Raw genomic sequence first — 20,737 nt, 5'->3', positions numbered from 1 at the left:
GAAAACAGACTTCAAAGTGTTTTACAAACTCTCGAGGGATTATTATTTCATGATTGGAGGAAGAGGAGACAGCATTTGGTGACAAAGTTATAAAGGTAGATGTCGGGGAGGGTGGTTGATGGGAAGGGAGAACACAGCAGGTGCTCCTGGGGGGACTCAGCAGTCGGTGGTGACGGTGGCTGAGAGCTCCTGGATGCGCCAGGCACTGCAAGCCTTGCACAAGATGTGCCCATCCAGCGGGTAGCAGCCCTGACACTCACCCTCAGACGAGAGCAGCAGCCCACACTCCTGTTCGGAAAGAAGCAACAGCTTTCCATCAGGCCCGGACCCCTGAGTTCCTTCTCCCTCGTGCTCAGCACCCCAGACCCCAATAACCCTTTTTCCCTTGCCCAGCCCTCCTACCTCACACTTGTAACAGCCAATGTGAAAACTGCGATCCAGAGCTACGATTCGCACGGTCTCCTCCTGACCTGGCTCAGGCATGATGGCCCCACCACACACTGAGCATCTTGGGGCAAACTTCCTGGGGTGGAAGGGAACCAAGGAGGCTGTCAAGTCCCAGGGTTAGAGGGAACTAACAACAGAGCCCAGAGAAGGTGGGATGCAGGAGGGAACGGGAGAGGCCAGAGGTAGGTAGGGTCTTGGATCTTAGGGAAAGAGAGTGATTTTAATGAGAAGGAGGCATGGCCAGGGGTGTGAAACAGGAGCGGCTGGTACCGGGATATGAAGGAGAGATGAGGAAGGTGGGAAAGGCCAGGCCAGACATCCTAAGACAAAAGGTGGGGACCCCGCTGACCTGTGGAAGTCCTCAATGCAGTGGATCTGGCTGGTGGCATCCACAGTGAAAGGGATGCCGTCGAGGCCGCGGTGGCACACCACACAGGTGAAGCAGCCAGGGTGGTAGGCCTTCCCCATAGCCCGCAGAATCCGGTCCAGGATGGGCTGGGAGCACGTGGAGCACTTCTCCAGGGTGGCCTGTCGGGCAGGAGGGCAGGAAGGTCGGGGGCTGGGGCCACCCACGGCAGCCCTTACAGGCATCCTGCCGGCCTACCCATCTGTTTCTGTAGCCCCCTGCATGTGATTCAGTGAAAGGTGGCCTTGAACAGATCTGAGTGCAAGCCCCAGCACTGCAGCTTCCTGGACAAATTATTTAACCTCCCTGAGCTTCAGTTTCCTTCAGTAGTAATATCTGCCTCACATTCCCTTAAATCTAAAACAAATGCCCCAGAACTTCCCTGGTGGTCCAGTGGTTAAGAATCCTCCTTCCAATACAGGGGACGCGGGGTCGATCCCTGGTCGGGGAACTGAGATACCACATGCCGTGGGGCAACTAAGCCCATGGGCCACAACTAGAGAGCCTGCGTGCCGCAAACTACAGAGCCCATGCGCCCTGGAGCCCGAGAGCCACAATTGGAGGAGAGAAAACCCGTGCACAACAACGAAGAGCCCATGTGCCGCAGCGAAAGATCCCATGTGCCGCAACTAAGACCCGATGCTGCCAAAAGAATCTTTAATTTAAAATAAAATAAATGCCTCACATGTATGAGGGAATATCGTCCTTCCTCTCCAGCAGCCCGTGTATTGCTACTGACTTCATTCATCTCCTCTTGTGTATCAGTTTTAGTCCCCCTGCTTCAAGGCCTATTCCTCTCTGGGGCTTGGATATCGAGTTCCCATCTCAGACTGGAAACCTCCCCCCCGCCAGCCCCAACCACTCACCACATAGCAGCTCTCACAATATGCCCTCCTCTCCACGGCGTAGAAATGCTGGCCCCGGAGCTGGGCCCGGCACGTAGAACACACAAAGCAGCCAACGTGAAAGACGCGGTCCAGGGCCACGACCCCGGCCCCATCCCCGACCACATCTTCTCCGCAGCCACCACACCGGCCTGGGGACGGGCAGGGACAGGGTCAATCTGCACAGGCCGGGAAGTTGGATCCACGGGCCTTCTGACTCTCCAGCCCCATCTCCCCTTTCCCGCCCCACCCGGGGTCAGCTCACCCACCGAAGTACTCCCCGCTGGGTGGGTGGTTCATGTCGTGCACCAGCTTCTTGGTCAGCCTCTCAAGCTCCTCCTCGGGAGGCTGGCTCAGGGGGACCTGGGAGTTGAGAATCAGGGGCTTGGCCCTACCTCTAGCTCCTGATGCTGTCACTGAGGGTGACCGGGCAATTCTACCCAGAGAGTTCATCGGAGAACATCCCAGCTCAGGGGCCAGGGGTGCCCCTGCAGGAGCCAGTGTGCATATCTAGACCCCTTCCTCCTTTATTTCCTGACCTGCCCCCACCCGCAGAGGATCCAGAGCTCCAGCGCCGCAGACCTCTGACAACCGGGACGTGAAACCCCACCCACACCCCACCTGGTCAGCGTCCAGTTGTCTTTGAGGACCCCAAATCCCAGTGCCCAGGGGCTTACCTGGGACCCGTACCCGCCTCCTCTTCCTCCGGCAGAGCTGGAGACCCCAGCAACCTCTTCTTTGCCCCCCGGCCCTGGCTCGCGGTGGCTCCTATAGCCAGCCCCCCAGACTTCACCTCGGCCTGGGAGAGGAAAGTGGGGCCCCGGGAGGGGCCCAGAGGCCTGAGAGGCCCCCCGCCTGGGGGGGCCACAGCCCCTCACTGGTTGTGCCACCTTCACTTGCACAGGGAAGGCAGGGCCGGCGGGGGTGCTGGCCGTAGCATAGGAGGCTGGAGTGGGGCCCCCATAGGGGGATGCTGGGAGCGGCAGGGGAGGAACACCCCCTCCATTCGGCTTCAGGGAGCCTGAGCCTGAGCCTGAGCGGTAGGCAGGGGGCTGAGGGGGCTCGTAAGCCTGGGGAGAAACGCAGACCAGAAGGAGTGAGCTGGGCCCATTCTAGGACACACATCTGTAGAACCCCCTACCCCATGTGGCACCCAGGCAAGCACTGGTTTTGACAAGGGGCCTCCCTCAAGTGGTTGACAACCTAGTGAGTCTTGGTGACCCAGCTTCCTCCACGCTGGTGTGGGCATCACTTACACAGAGGGGGAGAGCGGTTGAGAATTCAGAGTAGGGACCAGGCTTGGGAGGGGAGGGGGAGGGGTACGGGACAAGGACCGGAAGGGACAGGGGCAGGACAGGGGAGTCACCTGCCGGTCAGGCCGCCTTGGGGCGTGACCTCGACCCCCGTCCAACTCAGCCAGCATGCTGGTCAGGGAATCTATCTCAGCATCCAGACTTCCTGGGCGCAAGCCCCCCCTGTCTGCGGGGAGCCCCTGGGGATGGAGCAAAAGCAGGGAGAAAGCAAATCACACGGTCTCCTCTCCTGCCCTAAGCCCCCCCCACCCCCAATCCCCGTGCTCACCTGCGAGCGCTGGGGTGCTCCATGGCACCCCACCCAGGCCAGCCCCCGATCCTCCGGTCCCCCAGGGGCCTGGTAACACTGCTCAGATGGGAGGGGGCAAAAATTGACCCTGGGGTGGGGCTGGAGTGCTGGGTTGAGGGAAGAGAGAGTGAAGGTGGGGTTGGGGAAGGAGAGGGTGACACTTGTGGACGCCGCCGTCTTGGGTCCCTCTTCTCCCCTCCCCCACGCCCCCACCCCCGCACCTGGGGTCCGCGGATGGGGCAGGAGGCAGGGAGGGCCGCGAGGGGTCAGGGGCGGCGAGGTCAGGCCGGGCTTGGGAAGGGGCGGCAGTGGCGGGCTCAGCAGGAGGCAGGAGCCACTGGACAGAGGTGAGCGCTGGTGGCCCGGTGGCCTCCTCGGCCGCACTGGGCTGCCTTACCTGCTCCGTGGGCCGCCGGCGGGCCCGAGGCGCCTCGGGGGAGCCCTCTCCCCTGAGGGGCTCTGGCAGGCTCCGGCTGCTTCGGGGTGAGCCAGGTGGGCCCGGACATGGCCTGGAAAGGGGGACCCCAGACAGCGGTCAGGGCCCCACGGAGCCCCGGGCCTCTGACTTTGATCCCTTCTTCTGTCCCACACCTCGCTTGGGACTCCAGGAAAGAAACTTTTTCTGGCTTTTTTTTTCCCCTTCCTCCCTAATTTTGGGTACGGCCACGCCCCCGGTGACGTCACCGCATTCCTGGGGGAGTGTCACGTGGCCCCCTAGGCCCTAAACTGCCGTCCCTCCCCGAGTCGGGCCCCCTCCTGCGAGCAGGGAGGGCTTTCCTCGAGAGCCTGAGTCTGGGGGCTGAGGGCAGCCTCCATCTCCACGAGCTTCCCCCAGGCCCGGAGCCCCGGGTCCCGCACGTGGCCCCCTCGCCGCTGGGACGCTCCAGCGCCCCTCTTTCCCCATCCCCCATACAGATTTCTCCCTCTTTCCATCCCAGCTACCCGCCCCCCTCCAGAAACGCCAGGCCAACGCGTAGTGTTTTGATCTTTTATTCACGTTCGGCAGTTAGAAAAATAAAACAGAACAAAAACATCAAAACCCCAGTGGTCGGGGAGTCTGTTGGGCGAGGTGGGGAGACTGAGGTAGCCTAGAGTCACAAGCGGAGACCCAGCCCCCGTCAAGGCACGGGTGAAGGGAGGGAGTCCAGTGGGGGAGGGAGCCCTCCCCCGTGGTGGCGAGGACAGCTGCCCTGCGTTAGTTAGTGCACCGGGGCTCCTCTCCCAGAGACCGAGATGACAGAGACCAGGATCCCCTAATACCTCCACCAGGGTCCGAGTCCCATGTGCCAGGCGGGTGGAAGGCGGCCCTTCCCCTCCTCACCCCATAATCAAGGTGGGCCACCCGATTACGATTACCTAGACACTCTCTACCTGGAACGGGCATCAGAGATCAGTGCAAGTGACGGGGGTGACGCCATGAATGAGCAGCGTGGGGCCCAGATCGCGGCTCAGAACTTCCAGCAGCGCCAGGTAGCGAGGATAGCGAGCAGGGTCAGCAGGTGGCCGGGGCAGGTACAGGAAGGTCAGGGCGGTGGCGGGCCCCTCCTCGCCATCCCCACCCTCAGGGCCACCAGGCCCCCCTCCTCCGCCACGCCCCTGCTGGGCCCGAACCAGGGCGTTGGCGCTACATGCCAGGGCCTCTGCCTCGGCGTCTCCCCGCCTGCCGTTCACGAAGTCCCCTTCCTCCTCCTCCTCAGGCTCCTGGGACGACGCAGACCCCTCGCCCCACACCACCTCCTGCACCTGGGCCCGGATCCTCAGCTGGCTCAGCAGTGCCCGCAGCCGCCCCTCGGCTGCCCCTGGTGCCTCGCGAGGCCCCAGGCACAAGAAGATCCGCAGGCGGGCACTGTGCCAAGCAGGCACCATGCCCAAGATGGTTGCCATCTGCAGCAGGAAGAGGCCGCAGACATCCACGTAGCCGGGCCCGCCCCGGGGCCGCAGCAGGTTGAGGGGCCACACGTCCACGTGATGCAGCTGAGAGGTGCCCCCAGATCCCCGGCTTAGCCGCTCGGGGGGCAGGGCTCCACAGGCCCGGGCCAGAACCACATTCTTGTTCATCTTCAGGGCGTCTGCCACTGTAGCCACGTAGTCCTGGGGACTGAGAGCCCGGGGGCTTCCTGGAGCCCGGGGTGGAGGGAACAGGGTGCTCAGGGCTGGGGACCCGCCCTCCTGGGTGCCATCCGCAGGCTCAGAGAAAGCTGGGTCCGTCAGGAAGTGGTCCTGGGGTGCAGCATCATCGTAGAAACCCAGGACCAGCGTGTTGGGCTTCATGCCACCTGGGGTAGGCAGGAAGGAACCCACGAGGATCAGACTCATGGCTGAGTTCACACTATGCTAATAGGTGTCCACTCCCACCCGCTGACAGCAACGTGTGTCAGCCATCAGGTATGACATGTGCATTATGCTTGGCCTCTTAAGGCAACATTATGCACATCTGCATAATGACTTTTAGTTTTCCCAAACACTTTCACATGCATTTATTTGATTTATCTCCATGACTAATCTCCCCCATTTAAATAGGCAAAGTTCGCCTTAGGATTCTCGTAACTAAGAAGCACTTCCGTTCAGGGGCAGTAGGATATATTCACTCTGGGCTTCAACACCTTTTTCATGACAGGAGATACAAGTCTGACTCCACTGGCAGATGGGACCCCCTGATCAGTCAAGCTCCTGGCCTCAATCCCCAGGGAAACACCGCTCAGACCCTGCTAGGGGGGGATAAGAACTCAGGGCTGGGTCTGCACAATGTGTTTCTATGACTGCAAAGCCCTAACAACAGCGTGTCCAAAGCACTGTCCCCTGTGAGCCACCATCTGCACGCTGGCTGGAGCCCCCATCCTGTTGAAAGCACTTGGTGTTTTAACTCATCTGATCCTTGAAGCAACAGTATGAGGTAGGGACTATTACTCACCCCCTTTTACAGATAAGGAACCTGAGACCCAGAGAGGTGAAGTCACTTGCCCAAAGGCTCATGGCTGATAGACACTGGGGCCAGCAAGTGAACACGATGTACCCAGCACCAGAGCCCATTCTCTGAGCCACTAGGCTGGTGGTGCACCAACCACAAAGTCCCCAGTCCCTGCTGACAGCTCCTGGGTTTTAGTATCTGAACAACGAATATGGAATCGGATAATTTCCCCTGTACCAGGGCTGAGTTTACAGGAAGACTCAGACCTCCTCCAAGACCCCTTCTCACGGGACAAAAGGTGTACTCAAAATCTGCCAGCATATCAAAATCTCCATGCTGGGGGATTAACCACTTAAAGGAAACCTTTTCCTTTTCATTTGAATCATTTTCTGCAGGATGAATGGCGTGAAAGGAGTGGTCTCTTGGTCCAGAGACCAAGGGTCTCTCCCCAACAAAAGGTGGGGCTGAGGAGAGACGAGCCCTCAGATGCTCCAGGTTCTAGCTAACAACGCTTGATAACACCCCTAAAACACCTTGGCAGGTGGGAACTCCAACTGATCTTGCAAATTAAACTAGTCACACCCCCTCCTGAGCATTTCCCAGGGTTCTGATTGACACCGACCAGGGCAATGTCCAACACTTGAACTTTAGCCAGATTGTAAGTGGAGCAGGAAGCGTGCGTTCAGAGACAGCACAGACGCCAGTCCCGGGGTTGAGAAAGATGGAGGCGCTGAGCAGGGATCTGGAGGAAGCTGGTGAGCTGGGCTGGAGGCCTTGGCACAAAGACACAGTCACGGAGCTGGGACTGTTCCACTCCATGCGACAGCATCAGACCCACACACCCCTGGCATCCTTTGTAGTCTCTGGGAGCCACGTTACACGGCCCCCTACTTCTCTGCTGCTCTCAAGGCCCAGCTGAGATACCATCTCATCACAAAACCTCTGCTGGCCACATCGGTGACAGTGGTCTTCCTCTCTCTGAACTCTGGTGGTTAGAAAGCATCTACCCTAGATTTGATAGGGCAGCCCCACCTCAAATACTTCTCCCACTGCCCCCTGAAAGACGACATGTTCTGCAGAGCCTGTGCCCCAAGCATGGGTCAGAAAGAAAACAAACAAACGGTGTTGCTCCATCTCTAGTCCTTAAGGCATCACCTCGGAGACCTTATCACACACTGTCTTTTATCTTTGAGAACCAAGTCCTGTCTGCACTAGATTGTGGGTTCCTTTTGGAGTTTGCAATCTGTGGTTGACTCTCTGGGGGAGGGGAGCAGAGATTGAGAGGGGCCACGGAGTGGAGCAACTCACCAAGACCTGAGATCCGCAGCAGGTGCTGAGCCCCCTGGCGCACGGAGGGCGAGAGGGTGAGGTCCACGAAGGCCTTCACTTGGGCCCGGTCCACCAGGCTCAGCCACGCCCCGTACTGTGGCTGCACGGGGTCCGAGGGCAGGGAGTCTGCGGAGGAGGCAGGCAGCCCATGTGGGCCAGATTCACGTACTTTCTCCTAGAGTCCAAGTCCACGTGGGCAGAAAAGAAAGGTCTGGGCGGGGGTATGGCTGGTAGGGAGGGTCATCTGGGAAGAAGCACGAGGCCTCTGGGGCACAAAGAACACAAAGAGCTTCTGGGAAGGGGAGGGAGAGAGAGGTCGCGGCGGAGGGGTGAGTGGAGGGCAACTGACCGAGGTCTCCCAGGGTGACATGGCCCAGTACATAGAGGCCCCCTTTCTTGAGCTGGTTGGCCAACCGCAGCAGAGGCAGCGCGCCCCGGGGGTTCCCCACCAGCAGCAGCAGTTGCGGCCGCCAGAACTTCACGTGGTCCTTCCGGACGTCCAGCCGGAGCAGGTACTTCCGCACCTGGGGACCAGGTGAGGTGACAGGAGGAAGGGCTCCGGGGCGCGGCGCCCATTCACCAGCTGGGCCGGAACCAGCCGCAGGCAGCCGGGGGAAGAGGAGGCCTCCTCCGGGCGTGGGCGTTCCCGTCCCAGCCCCCCCTCCCCCTCCCCTCCCCCTCCCCCTGCTCCCCCCACCTGATGGAAAAGAAGGGCCTGGCTGACGTAACCCCAGCTGCTGGGGCCTCCTCGAGCCGTGAGCAGGGCAGAAAGCAGGCCCATGAGAAGCAGGGAGCCGCCAGCGGCCCCGGGGCTGATGAGGAACATCATGAGCAGGCAGGAGGCCACCCCCAGCAAGCACGTGTGCCAGGAGAAGAGGCTGAAGGTGGGGCTGGGGGCCGACACAGAAGGAAGGCGGCTCGGGGCTGCCCCGACAGCGAGCCGCCCCACTCCATCCCCAGCCTCCGCCCGCCTGGTCCCAGGCCTTCCCATCCCTCCCTCCCTTTCTCTGGGGACACAGGCATCTCCTTCGCTCACCGGAAGTTGGGGGCGGAGGCCCACTCGAGGCTCAGGCAGGACAGGTCCACGGCAGCGTAGGCCACCAAGTAGAAGACAGTGACCACAGCGGCCAGCGTGTTCAGCTTCCCAGCCAGGAGCACCAGCTGGACACGGACCAAGAGGCTGCGCGTTCATCCACGCGCCCCGCTCCCCATCAAACGCCGACGCATCCTGCCTTTTCAGGCACGTCTCCCAGTGCGCGTCTGACCCTTCCTGGTCCCGCGAGTGTAAGGGGGGGGGGGCTTACGGTGAGGGTGAGGGTGAGGGTGAGGGCAGCTTGAAGAGGAAAGCTTACCTGCACTAGGCCCCAAGAATACAGCACGGCTCCCCAGGGGTTCCCCCCTTGGGATATAACCTTAGCTGGCGCCAGGATCACTCCTGTGCAAACGGAAATGCAGCAGACACATCAGCCTGGGCCAAGGGGGGGACCGAGACAGACACAGGAGGGTGCGCTCAGAGCCGGGCACGAGGCAGGGGACAGCGCACCAAAGAGGTTGTCCTGGGCCAGGGCGTGGAGGATGCGGGAGGCGCCGATGAGGGAGCTCATGGAGGCTGAGAGCGATGTGGCATAGATACCGGTCAGCACCAGCGGGGGCCACAGGCTGATGGCTTGGAAGAACCCATAGTCCTCCTGCAGCAGGATCCTACAGGGAAGGAAAGGAGCAGGGTGCAGATAATAAATGTACATCCATCCTAGGGGCCTGGTGAGAACAGTTCTCACAACACTGGCTGAGGTTAAGCGCTGGGTATTCTGAGCTGACCCCAGCCCTGATCTCAAGGACCGTATTAATAGATCGAGTGTGCCCAGGGGTTAGACTTGGCATTCACTGGCTGTCGTTGGGCCGCTTTGGATTTCATCACAGGGTGGACATTCCCAACAGTACGGGCACAAGAAGCCAAATATTTATGGAAATACAAACGGACTAGAAAGCTCTTCCCCACCCCACCCCCAAGCCGAGTACTTACAATAGTACCAGGCACAAAGCAAATGCTGGCTTCGGGTTGGCTGTTACCATGTAGCCAGCCCTCCACATCCAGGGCAGCAGCTCTAACTCTCTCCCAGTGGGAGGCACAGTCCCCATTTTCTCCACACCACCCAACAGCTTGGGTATCTGCCCCCACCCCGCCCTGGCCCGTGCTTCCCTTGGCGATCCAGGTGTGACAATGCCTCCACTCCACCCCCTCAAGGACCAGGCTCACCCCCTCCCCAGGCACCTGTCACAGGTGAAGCTGGAGAGGAAGAAAAGCAGGATGTAGATGAAGAAAGTATAGGCAACGGCAACAATCGTGCCCAGAGGAATGGCCCGGCTGGGATCCTTCAGCTCCCCTGGAGGGCAGGGAGCAGAGGGAGGGAGGTCAACCCTCCACCATGCCCTGTATCCCTGAACCCTCAGTGCCCTGTAGGGGCACAAGGTGGCAAGGCAGCCCCCTCCCCCAAGGACTCTCACCTGACATGTTGGCCCCAGCCATGATGCCTGTGCAGCCGTTAAAAAGGACGGCAAAGACGCTAGCAAAGGTCATCGTGGCCCCCGTGGTGTAGTCCTTGGCGTAGCCAGCTGAGGAGAGGGGAATCGTTCCCAGGGAGGAGAGGGGATCAGCATCCGTCCTAGGGATCCGGGCGTTTTGGCCCTGCTACCCTCTCCTCACGTTCTAAACCTGCCCCCACTGCCTCTCCACCAGCCTCACCAGCTCACCGAGACCCCAGCCCTGACCCGTCTCTGGCCCTGGCTCAGCTGACCTCATCACCTCCTTCTCCCCACACCTCTCCGTTCCTCCCTCCAGGCCTTCATCCACGCTCTTTCCTCAGACGCCTTCCCTCCACCTACTATCTGAATTTCCCAACCCCGCTCACGCCACCTCTAGCTCCACCAGCCCGTGCCCTCCCCGGCCCAAACCCAGGTCTCCCTCCTCTGGACTCCTCTGTGCTTCTTGTCTACCTGAATTACACTCGGTCCTATTATGCAGTTTGTTTCCTGAATGTACATCTTATCTCTCCAACTAAACAAGTTCCTCTAAGGTAGGGACTGTCTCGTGGTCACTCTCGTGCCCAGCTGGGTCAAACAGACAGCGGCCAATACACGCCCAACAGATCTTAATCAACCTGTACTGCTCCAGGTCCAGACCTCCCGCCCCTGATTTTCTCTGACATCTCTTCTCATCCAGGGATTCCAAGACACACACACACACACACACACACACACACACACACACACACGCCCGCCCCTCGCCCGGAGAACCCCAGGGCTCCTGCACCCAGCTCACCGCTCATCCAGGGATTCCAAGCCCCGCCCCCCCACACGCCCCGCCCCTCGCCCCGAGACCCCCAGGGCTCCTGCACCCAGCTCACCGCCCAGATTGGCCTTCAGGGTGCTGCTGTTGAAGCCGGTGAAGTGGCCAACCTGGGGCGGCAGGGAGGAGCCGTTGGGGCCAGGCCTAGGGGTCAAGGGGATGTCCCTGGGCCTCACAGCCACAAAGCTGACCAGCACAGAGGCCAGGGAACCGGAGACCAGCAGGAACGTGAGGAAGGAGGCGCGGGCGTAGAGGCCGGCCCCCAGGGTGCAGACCCCGCCCACCAGGCCCAGCAGCAAGGAGCCGTAGAGCAGGTTCCAGCCGTAGCCCTGCGGTAGGGTGCGGAGCCCGCTGGACCCCGTGGCATCTGTAGAGGGGAAGGAACAGAGTTAGAAAGCCAGACCCCCAAGGAGAGACCCCAACCATGACTCAAAGCAGGAAGGGACCCCATCTTTGGCCCACCAGTCCTCAGAAAGGCCATCTTTCCCACTCCCCCGCCCAACTGTACCCCAGCATCCTAGCCCTGCCTGATGGGTACCACCAATCTTGCTCTGTCAATTTTAGGAGTGTTAATCTGGCCTCCCTGACTAGATGGGAAGCTCCTCACAGGCCAGGACATTCTCTCGGATGTCTGGATGTCTGCACGAGGCTGGGCACAGAGCAGGAGCTCAAGAAAGTTGAGCATCTCTCCTGGAGAGGGCTTCTCTCCCTGCCATGATCCCAGAATCCCAGACCCGGCAAATCCTCAGAGCTGCCCAGACCAGCGTGGGGAGCACAAACCAGCCCCGAAGACATCAAGCATGGCCTCCACCAGCCCCAGCAGGGAGACAGCACAGCCACAGACGTTAGCCAGGTAGAACATGAGGCCAATGCTGCCCCCGACCTCAGGCCCCAGGGTGCGACTGATCATGACTGAAAGTGGAAGCAGGGGGTGAGCGTTAAGGGAAAAGAAAATGAACTGGAGCGTGAGGAAGGGCCCAGGCACGAAGCACCATGCAGCTGGCCCTCCAGGCCTCCTCTCCCTGAACACACGGGACTGTGCCCAGAGGCAGTGCGTCCCACTGCAGCCACTCCCAAGCCACGTGGCTTTGCCCAAGTCACTAACGCTCTTGAATGTCCTCGTCCATAAGATGAATACTACCTAACTGACAGGACGGTCAAGTAGAACCAAAATGGCAGCTGGGAAGACACCTGGTGAACTGGAAAGTAGCACTACCGTGTCAGGTCGTGTTTGTCCCCTTCCCCATACCAACCTGTCTGCTGGACATTCATTAGAACTTGTCCCCTCTTGTCCTACGCCCCAGGGGATGCAGGGAGGGGCCCTCTCCTCCCCCCTATAAGACAGAAGAGCCCAGACCCCTGTCCACCGACGTTGGAGGATACAGTAGGCTCCGCCCCCTCGCACAGCTCCATTGGTAGCGATGGCACAGACGGAGAGGACAGTGAGTGCCAGGATGAGGTAGGCAACCAGGAGCATGGCCAAAGCCTGCAGCAGCCCAGCGTGGCCCACCACGAACCCTGCGACAGGAGTGGCAAAGCAGGTGAGACGGCGGCTCACCCATCGCACCCCCCACCCCACCCCAAGCCCTTCATCCACCCGCGTCTCCCAGGGCCCTTCCCCAACCTCATCCCAGTCCCACCCCACTGCACCCCCAAGTAAACCCCTGCCACTCACCAATCCTCAAGAAGACAACTATACTGAACATGGACAGGACCGTGGGTACCACCACACCCAGGAAGGTGGAGAGCTTCCGGGCAGACGCCCCTCCAGGACCCCCGGCCCCACTGGCAGGGAAGGAAACCCCCTCCTCCCCCAGGAGCCGGTAGGCCAGCAGAGGAGAGTTCTCATTGGCCATGGTCGACAGCGGGCAGAGGAAGCCGCCAATGGGTTATGAAGCCTGCAAAGAGTTTGCTGAGTGGAAGGCAGCTCCGTGGAGCCCCCCACAAAACACCTCTAACCAAACACCCAGAAGCTTCCCCAAAAAGGAAACACACACACAGACACACTCACGTTCACCAACAACTCAAAGAGTGAGTGGAGGGCAGACTGGTCCCGGCCACTGCCCCAACAATGGCAGACTCTTAAACCTCAGCGGTGGGTACCATGGCCCCTCCCAGCTCCTGAGGCCACCCCTTCCCCCGTGTCCCTGAGACTAGGGATGGCAGTGGCTCTGGAAAGGTGCAAAGATCCTCCGCCTTCTTAACTGGCAGCGCAAGAGGAAGCAAATCCTCCAGAAGGGAAGTGAGTGATGGGCAGGAGGCCCTCCTCACCTCATCCTCCGGAGTCCTGAGCCGCCCCCCAAGATCCTCCATGCAATCACCTCATCCCCGGGCGATAAGAAACTTCCGAATCTTCCAAAGCCCCACCCTCCATCAACACTCTCCCTCAACCCATCTCAAACAGCCTCCTCTTTCCTTAATCTCCCCAGATCCCTCCCACCCACGCAGGCGTCCCCCAAACTCCACCGCCCCAACAACTCCTCGACGACCAAAACAAAAACACCGTCCGGCGACACAAGGTGGTCCTCCTCCCCGCACCGGTTCCTGCCCACTTTCTCCCGGGGCGGGTTGGAGGGGGCCGAGATTCGCTCCTCCCCGGCCAGGCACACCCTCACCGCCCGGGTGTGGCAGGGCGTTCACTTACCCACCGGAGGACGCAGCCGCTCAGGAGTGATCCCCGAGAGCCGGAGGGTCCGCTACTGGCGGAGGGGGCAAGGGTGCCGGAAAGACAGCTGTGGCTACCGGGATGCCAGGCCTCGAGCCTGACCCACCCCCAGCACACAAGCGCCCCATTGGTCCCCGGGCTCGTCCCCGCCCCGTGGGCGAGCCCGGGGAAGCCCCGCCCCACCCAGCTCACGCCGCCTGCGAGGCTCCCGTCCCACGTGCGACCCGGGTGCTGCTCGGGGTCGCCACTCGGACGTGCGTCTCCGGCAGGGTGTGGGCCACGGCTCCCACTGCGCCTATCACCCTGGTGCAAACAGGCGCCCGCCGCGCGGGCGGGACCCCACTCGGAGCTCGGAGGCGTCCGGAGGAGACACTGCTGAAAGGGGCGTGTCGTGACGGCGGAAGGCCTCCGGCAGGTGGGCGGGACCACAACACCTGGCCCTGGTGCGCCACCCGGAACGCGGGGCCCTACTCCTCCAGCCTCTCGGATCCTTGCAAAGCCCACCAGGTCCTGGCCTCAGCCCTCGCCCCTGCGGCGCCCTCCCCTCGCGCCCTGTCCAGCCCACTGGCTGCTCTCCTCTCTTCCGCCACCAGAGGGAGCCATTGGCCGCCGATCCGGGCGAGCCCTGGAGGCGCAAGCCGCCGTAGGTCGGACTGGTCCCCCGCCCGCTTTCGCGCCTCCCCGCAACGTTGTGCCCTCCAGACTTTTGAACCTCTGAGAGTTAGGACCCACTCCTCACTCTACAGGTGCCATCAACGTCGGCACCACCTGGCAACGTTTCCTCATCTGTAAAATGGGGATTAACTAGACCCTCCCGGTCAAGGTTGCTGTGGGTGTGCAATAAACTAATAAGCACTTGAGAACAATACCGAAATGTTCAACAACTTATTTGCATACGGTACTACATGAAATATGCATAACCACTTTGTGAGGTAGATCCCGCTATGATTTCCATTTTTCACATTAGCAAACTGAAGTTTGGACAACTTCAGTAATAATTTCCTAACTTTATAGAGTCCTTCATGGTTACACTGTCATTTGAGCCTCAGGAAATGAACACTGCTTTTCCTGCCACTGGCCTTTGGCTGTAAATTATCTGCAACCTTTCCCTAGGAGAGGAAGGGGCTCAAAGCAGCACAAATGTGGCTTTGCCAGGAAGAGGTCTCATGAGCAGTTAAACTGGCATTTTCAGTGGTCATCTCTGCTACCCACAACACGGAGCTTGGCTTCTGGGTCTCTCCAACATCCCTCCTGTCACAATTTTTGGTGATTTCAACATCCACATGGATGAGACTTCCAACACCCTGGGCTGGCAGGTGCTTAAACTCCACTTCTGCATAGATCTCACCCTCCATCCCACCCAATGGTGATGCCTAGACTTTGTCATTACCAGTAATGTACCCTCTCCTCTTTTCATTCACCACTTCTAGTTATGCCTGTTGAGGAAAAAAAATAATCTGACACTTGCTAAAACAGTAAAGAAGACTTTATTCAGAGCTATTGAAATAGGTGTCAAGACTCACAGTAGGGGAGAGAGAACGGGCTCAACTCCAAATACAGCAAAAACAGCTGGGGATTTAGAGCCAACAAGCAGAATGAGGGGGTCAGTGAATGTAAAATTACTAGGAGGAAGCACCAAGCATTGGGGGATTCTAGCTAAAGGGACTTAACAGGATCCTTGCTGAAGGCAGGCCAGGGTGATCAGATATGAAGGGTGGGTGGGTTCTCTCTAAACTGAGCTAGGAAGGCCCAGCAAGGATGGGGGCTAAGGTCGAAGCCTAGTCCAGAAGAAGGTTCAGAGGAAACTGACTGAAGTTTGGTCAAGGGGAGGGTCTTTGTCATGCCCTGACCCGAACACTCCTCCACCTCACTGGTGCCTCAATCCATTGATCCTGCCCTCTGCCCACTGTCCCCCACTCACTTCCCTTCTTACCCAGCTTAAAGTTCACGGTCACTGAAAAGCACTCCCTTGCCCCTCTCTCACTTTATTACACCTCCTGGCAAAATCACAGCCCCGGTAAATGCAACTGTCCTCCCGTTCAGTCTCCTTTGCTGGTTCTTCCTCATCTCTTGTCTCAACTCTGGAGCACTCCTAGGTGTTGGAGGAACAGCCAAGAGGCCACTGTGGACTGGAGGCTCCACTGAGCACTGGAAGCTCAGTCCACAGACATCTTTTCACCACTTACACCCACTCCCTTGGTGATCGCATCCAATCCTCTAGTTTTAAATACCATCTCTATAACAGTGCCTTAAGGGTGTATCTACAGCCCAGATCTCTACTCTGAACTTCAGACTTCCAAGAACATACTAACATCTCTGCTCGCACATCAAACGGGCAACTCAAACTTGGCATATCCAAAATCCAACGCCTGAACATACCCCCACAACCTACGCCTCTTGTGCTTGTCCCACTTGCCCAGGTGCTTAGGTCAAAAACCTTGGGGTTGTGCTTGAAAACTCTCTCTTACACCCCACATCCAACCCATCAGCAATTCCTTTGGCCTCTACTTTTTTTTTTTTTTTTTTTGGCCTCTACTTTTAAAATACAACCAGTATCCAACCCCAATTTACCACCCTAGTCCAAGTCACCATCATCTCTTGCCTGCATTATTGCGACAGCTCCCTGACTGGTGGCCCCCTAACTGGTGTGTCTGCTTCTGCCCTGGCCCCTACATTCTATTCTCAACAGATCGGAGTGATGCTATTAAAGCAAGTATCCATTCATGACACTTCCCTTTTCAAAACTGTCCAGTGGTTTCCCATTTTCCTCAGAGTAAAAATCAAAGTCCCTTAAGGTAACCATACTTACCTTCTGATTCACCGACTACAGTCCAGCTACCAGGTTATGCCTGCTGCCTTAGCATAAGTATTAACAGCATATCCTTCGCTCAGAAGTGACCCAGAGCGGTCTACATATTACATGGGCACCCTACGCATGAAGCCCTACCCGATCTGCATCCTGCCCTCACCTCTGCTCATCTCCTGATCTTACCCCACAACGACCTCTGGGCTGTGTCCAAGAACGCCCTGTGGGCACACAGGGCATGAGCCTCCTTTGTCTTCCGAACTCAAATATTATCTTCTTAGTGAAATCTTCTCTGCCAGTCCCATTTAAATATTGAACTACACCTTCCTTCCCATCCCACTTTCCTATTTTTTTTCTCCATAGCTCTTAACACTAATACATGTCGTTTACTTGTGTATCTTGTTCATTGACGGTCCATTCCCAACAGAAAGTTAAGCTCCACGAAACAGGAACTTGTCTTTTCTTCGCTGCTCTAGCTCCGGTACTTCTAACTGCCCCTGGCACTCGAGGGGACCTCAGGAACCATTCCCTGACGGTTCTGGGAGCCATCGCGGACCTGAGGGCTTGCTCCTCACGTGACTGCATGGGCCCCGCCCCGCCCACTGTGAAAGGAATATGGCGGCGCCCAGGGTAGCCTCAGAGAGAGGGCAACCAAAGAGAGGGCGCCAGCTTGCTAGAGCGTCCGCGCCGCCGCCTAGTCTGCGGGCGCGTCCTGGGAAAGCGTGAATTCTTAGGCGAAGTGTTGGTCCGCCTCCCCACCATTTTTAAAAGAAAAAGGAATTAGCTAATCCTCAGAAACTGCCTGGGCTGACCTGCCTACCGTCTCCCCACCGCTTGGGATTCCCGGGATTCGAGGCGTGTAGGACGAGGTTGTGGGATTCAGTATCTAGATTTTTCTCCCCTCGTGTTGGCTCCCACTTATTAGGTCACCTCGGGGTGTCCCCCCAGCCTCCAGTTCTAGGAATCCCCGAACACACACCCGGACCGCCCCTCGGAGATAGGACGTCCAATCCCCGCCCCCGGGTGCCCCAACTCCGAGTTCAGGCCTTAAATGCCAATTCCCCGGCGATCGAGCCTCCCTACCCCCGCCGTGAGCTCCCCAGGATTAAGTCTCGTGAATCCGGACCCCCCCCACCAGGCCCCAGGGGCAGATGAGCCCTTGGCCACCGCCCCTGCAGTTTCCTGCAGACCCAGCAAACAAAAGGCTCGGGAAGAGAGGCGAGGCTGAGCAGGGCGCCCTTCCTGCAATAACAGCTGATGGAGCAAAATGACCCAGGAGGGAGAGGAGGGGATGGATGAAATTCCAGGGTTCCTGGAGGACCGCAGCGGGAGGCCAGACTCCTGGATCCTGGGGAGGGAGGGAGGGAGTACAGGAAAGCGGCGGTGGAGGGCCCAGGCCGGACCCCGGAGTTCGCTGGGCTCTACCAGATCCCAACCGCCCTGGTGGGGGGGATGTCAACACTGGATTTCAGGTGAGCTCTCAGGCCCCCACGCTGGAATGGTGGGGGCTGGGAGAGGCCTGAAGGGCTGCGTCATCTCCTCTGGGCCCAGCCTACCGCCCCCCTGGCCCGACCTGCTACCCTCGGTGCAGGCCCCACCCTGGCCTGGCTTCCTGCTCCTCCCCAGGCACGGAGCTTTCCCTGGCAAGCTCCACGAACTAGCCCGGGGGCTTCTGGTCCCATCAGGACCTCGGTAGCCTAGCCCCCAGCCACGAATAGTCCTTGTATTCCCGCCTAGAGCCATTGCCCCTGCCCCCATCCCGGTCAAGGATACAATGGTAAGGGAAGGGCCCTGTCCAGCGGGTGGGGGGATGCTGGCATGGAGGGGGGGCTTGGCCTCATATCCTGTCAGGCTGCCAAGGGAAGAGAGGAAACAAAAGACTTCCCCCTGCTGGGACAATGAGCCTCCCATTACCTCTCCCCCGCCTCCCTCCCGCACTACCCAACCCCAGCCCTCCCTTTAAGCTCTGGTCCCCAGCCCCCTTGCCTCCGTTCTCTACCTCCTTGCCTTCTGGTAGCCTTGGCCTCTGTGGTGAGCTCTGCCCTTCCCCCGCCCTCCTTCTTATCGGCTCGCACTGATGCTTGCTCCCAGTCTTGGCAGTTTCAGTCCTCTGCCACTCCATCAGTGCTCAGGGTCCTTCCTCTTCCCCGTCACCAAGATTGGGGGCTGGCTGAGCCAGGCTCTGGTGACTGTTAGGGGCCAAATCACACCCCTTTAATGTCTAGTGGGGAGTAGGGGCTCCACAAGAGAAAGGGTCCAAGGCTGAGGGAGGGAAGTGCCCTCAGCCTGGCCTGGGTGAGCGAGGAAGGAGGAAAAGGACACGTGTGTCCTACAGGTCCTTGGAGGTGGGGCTGGAAGGCTGTCCTGTATGCTGAGTGCGGCGTCAGGCCCACCTGCTGGCTACTAGCTGAGTGCATTGCACAGGTCACTTAACCTTCCGAGGCTGTCTCATTTTTAAAGTGGATATCATGATAACGCCCATCCGCTTACGGGGTTCCTATGATGATTTAAATTCGATAATGCTTGTTTAGAAAAAAAAAAAGGTGAAGTAGTAAAGCTTTCCTCAGTCTTCCCAATCTCTACAGCCTCCCCCACACCCCCATTCCCACTCCCCGCAGTTTCCATCGCCATCATATGCCAATAACTCCAAAACTGGTGTCTCCAGCCAAAAACCTGTCTCTGAGCTGCAGACCCATTGAGCTCAGATCTAGCTCACTTCTGGCCCCGCCTGGATGGTGCACAGGGATCTGAAACGCAACATGCCCATCATCCTCCTGCCCGTTTCACTAGCTTCCACCAAGCTGCCCAGTCCCTCACCGTCCCAGCCAGGCTCCAGGTCCTGCCCACTCTAGCTCCTTGGCATCTTTTGAATCCCCCCCCCCACACACTCATCCATGTCAGTTCAAGCCCTCACTGTCATTTGGAGAACTGCATTTGGTTTCTCTGCCTTCAACCTTGATCACTTTCAATCTATTCTCCAAAGCTGTACAAGTGGGAACAAATCTGACGATGTTGCTTCTTTGCCAAAAACCCTTCGGTTTCAGGTCTCCAGCTCATCCATCGTCACTATCCCTGCACTCCACACCCTGGCGATGTGAACGCTGGCAGCTTGAGGACAATCTCACCACATCCATGCTTTTGTACTTGCTGTTCCTTCTGCCTTGAAAGCAACCTTTCCCACCAGTCTCCTCCAGGACTCATTCAGAGAGCATCATCTTCTCCAGAAAGCTCACCTTGAACCTGCAGGCTGGATTCGTGTGCTTCCTCTGTGATCCCATAGACCCTCTGCCTGCTACCCTTTATGCTCAACACGTCGCCTCCTGTGTTCTGTTGAGGTTTTATGGCAATTTTTACCCCTGGGCTGTCAAGTCCTAGAAGGTAGAGGATAACTTTGTATTTCCAGGCCTGGTTCATAGTAATTCTTCAAAAAGTAATTATTGGGGCACTTCCCGGGCAGTCCAGTGGTTGGGACTCTGCACTTCCACTTCAGAGGGGCACGGGTTCGATCCCTGGTCAGGGAACTAAGATCCCACAGGCCTTGTGGCGTGGCCAAAAAAAACCCCATATATATATATATATATATATATATATATATATACACAAAAAATTATTGCTGAGTAAATTAAAGAATGACCAATCAATAAGGGGATAGATAGTCCACAAATATTTATTGAGCATTTACTATGAGAAAGCCTTGCATGGGACTTAAAGCACTGAACACAACGTATGTTGCACCTGCTTTCATGAAGCTTAGAGCCACATACAAGCAAATATACAATCACTAATAAATTAAGGCATGTGTCTATTACAACTTTGCATATGGTGAGTTCAGGAAGGTTTGTGGGGGTCATAGGAGCAGTGGATTCAGGTTTTTTGGGTCCTGATGCTTTTGTTTGTTTAATTTATTTACTTTATTTATTTTTGGCTGCGTTGGGTCTTTGTTGCAGTGCGCGGGCTTCTCATTGCGGTGGCTTCTCTTGTTGCAGAGCACAGGCTCTAGGTGCCCGGGCTTCAGGAGTTGTGCCTCGCGGGCTCTGGAGCACAGGCTCAGTAGTTGTGGCGCACAGGCTTAGCTGCTCCGAGACATGTGGGATCTTATCGGACCAGGGCTCGAACCCGTGTCCCCTGCATCAGCAGGCGGATTCTTAACTACTGAGCCACCAGGGAAGCCCGGTCCTGATGTTTTTACAATTTGGGGGAACCCTCCTTAAGAAAACAAAAACAAAACCATGAATATAAAATGAGGTGTAAAAGTTAATGTTTACCTAGATTGGGAAATCACAACCAGTTGCAATGTTAAGGTGATAAAACACCATAAGTATTACAAAATCTAGAAATATTTGT

General features: G+C 58.1%; 2 protein-coding genes across 6 annotated transcripts; both read right to left on the bottom strand.

Annotated features, from left to right (window-relative positions):
• Positions 1–17: 17 nt before the first annotated feature.
• On the bottom strand, positions 18–4,801 carry TRIP6 (thyroid hormone receptor interactor 6). Of its 3 annotated transcripts, none has more exons than XM_089895735.1 (10): positions 4,711–4,801; positions 3,737–3,848; positions 3,319–3,446; positions 3,104–3,229; positions 2,415–2,807; positions 2,007–2,100; positions 1,720–1,889; positions 797–975; positions 403–523; positions 18–288 (listed from the first exon to the last, which is right to left on the bottom strand). In XM_089895735.1, the coding sequence occupies exons 2-10, from the start codon at positions 3,843–3,845 to the stop codon at positions 157–159; spliced, it is 1,452 nt and encodes a 483-aa protein (XP_089751861.1). In that variant the 5' UTR covers positions 3,846–3,848; positions 4,711–4,801; the 3' UTR covers positions 18–156. The 3 variants fall into 3 exon arrangements, with proteins under 3 accessions (XP_089751861.1, XP_022443677.1, XP_089751862.1); XM_022587969.3 differs by having other exon boundaries at positions 4,696–4,798; XM_089895736.1 differs by lacking the exons at positions 3,104–3,229; positions 4,711–4,801 and having other exon boundaries at positions 3,737–3,994.
• SLC12A9 (solute carrier family 12 member 9) lies at positions 3,762–13,704 on the bottom strand. 3 transcript variants are annotated; one of them, XM_089895733.1, is made up of 15 exons: positions 13,567–13,704; positions 12,598–12,820; positions 12,306–12,440; positions 11,703–11,834; positions 10,981–11,289; positions 10,082–10,189; positions 9,849–9,960; positions 9,120–9,277; positions 8,929–9,011; positions 8,613–8,737; positions 8,274–8,466; positions 7,926–8,100; positions 7,556–7,702; positions 4,711–5,615; positions 3,762–3,848 (listed from the first exon to the last, which is right to left on the bottom strand). In XM_089895733.1, exons 2-14 carry the CDS (start codon positions 12,776–12,778, stop codon positions 4,723–4,725), a joined length of 2,751 nt encoding a protein of 916 aa, XP_089751859.1. In that variant the 5' UTR covers positions 12,779–12,820; positions 13,567–13,704; the 3' UTR covers positions 3,762–3,848; positions 4,711–4,722. The 3 variants fall into 3 exon arrangements, with proteins under 3 accessions (XP_089751859.1, XP_022443670.1, XP_022443669.1); XM_022587962.3 differs by lacking the exon at positions 3,762–3,848 and having other exon boundaries at positions 4,314–5,615; positions 13,571–13,703; XM_022587961.3 differs by lacking the exon at positions 3,762–3,848 and having other exon boundaries at positions 4,314–5,615; positions 13,567–13,702.
• Between the last annotated feature and the right edge of the window lie 7,033 nt (positions 13,705–20,737).

This window comes from Delphinapterus leucas, chromosome 15 (assembly GCF_059928025.1).
Source record: "Delphinapterus leucas isolate spDelLeu-1000000601 "Yukka" chromosome 15, BTC_Dleu_Yukka2, whole genome shotgun sequence".
Taxonomy (NCBI): Eukaryota; Metazoa; Chordata; class Mammalia; order Artiodactyla; family Monodontidae; genus Delphinapterus; species Delphinapterus leucas.
This window is presented reverse-complemented; position numbering and strand designations above follow the sequence as displayed.

Excerpts from the sequence above, each read along its gene's own strand:
- TRIP6 (XM_089895735.1), bottom strand. The coding sequence starts at position 3,845 with ATGTCCGGGCCCACCTGGCTCACCCCGAAGCAGCCGGAGCCTGCCAGA. Across the intron at positions 3,230-3,318 it reads GAGCACCCCAGCGCTCGCAG|GGGCTCCCCGCAGACAGGGG; the intron begins GTGAGCACGGGG and ends CTCCATCCCCAG. Across the intron at positions 976-1,719 it reads ATTGTGAGAGCTGCTATGTG|GCCACCCTGGAGAAGTGCTC; the intron begins GTGAGTGGTTGG and ends CCTGCCCGACAG.
- SLC12A9 (XM_089895733.1), bottom strand. The coding sequence starts at position 12,778 with ATGGCCAATGAGAACTCTCCTCTGCTGGCCTACCGGCTCCTGGGGGAG. Across the intron at positions 11,290-11,702 it reads GCTTGATGTCTTCGGGGCTG|ATGCCACGGGGTCCAGCGGG; the intron begins GTTTGTGCTCCC and ends TCCCCTCTACAG. Across the intron at positions 10,190-10,980 it reads CCTGAAGGCCAATCTGGGCG|CTGGCTACGCCAAGGACTAC; the intron begins GTGAGCTGGGTG and ends CCCTCTCCTCAG.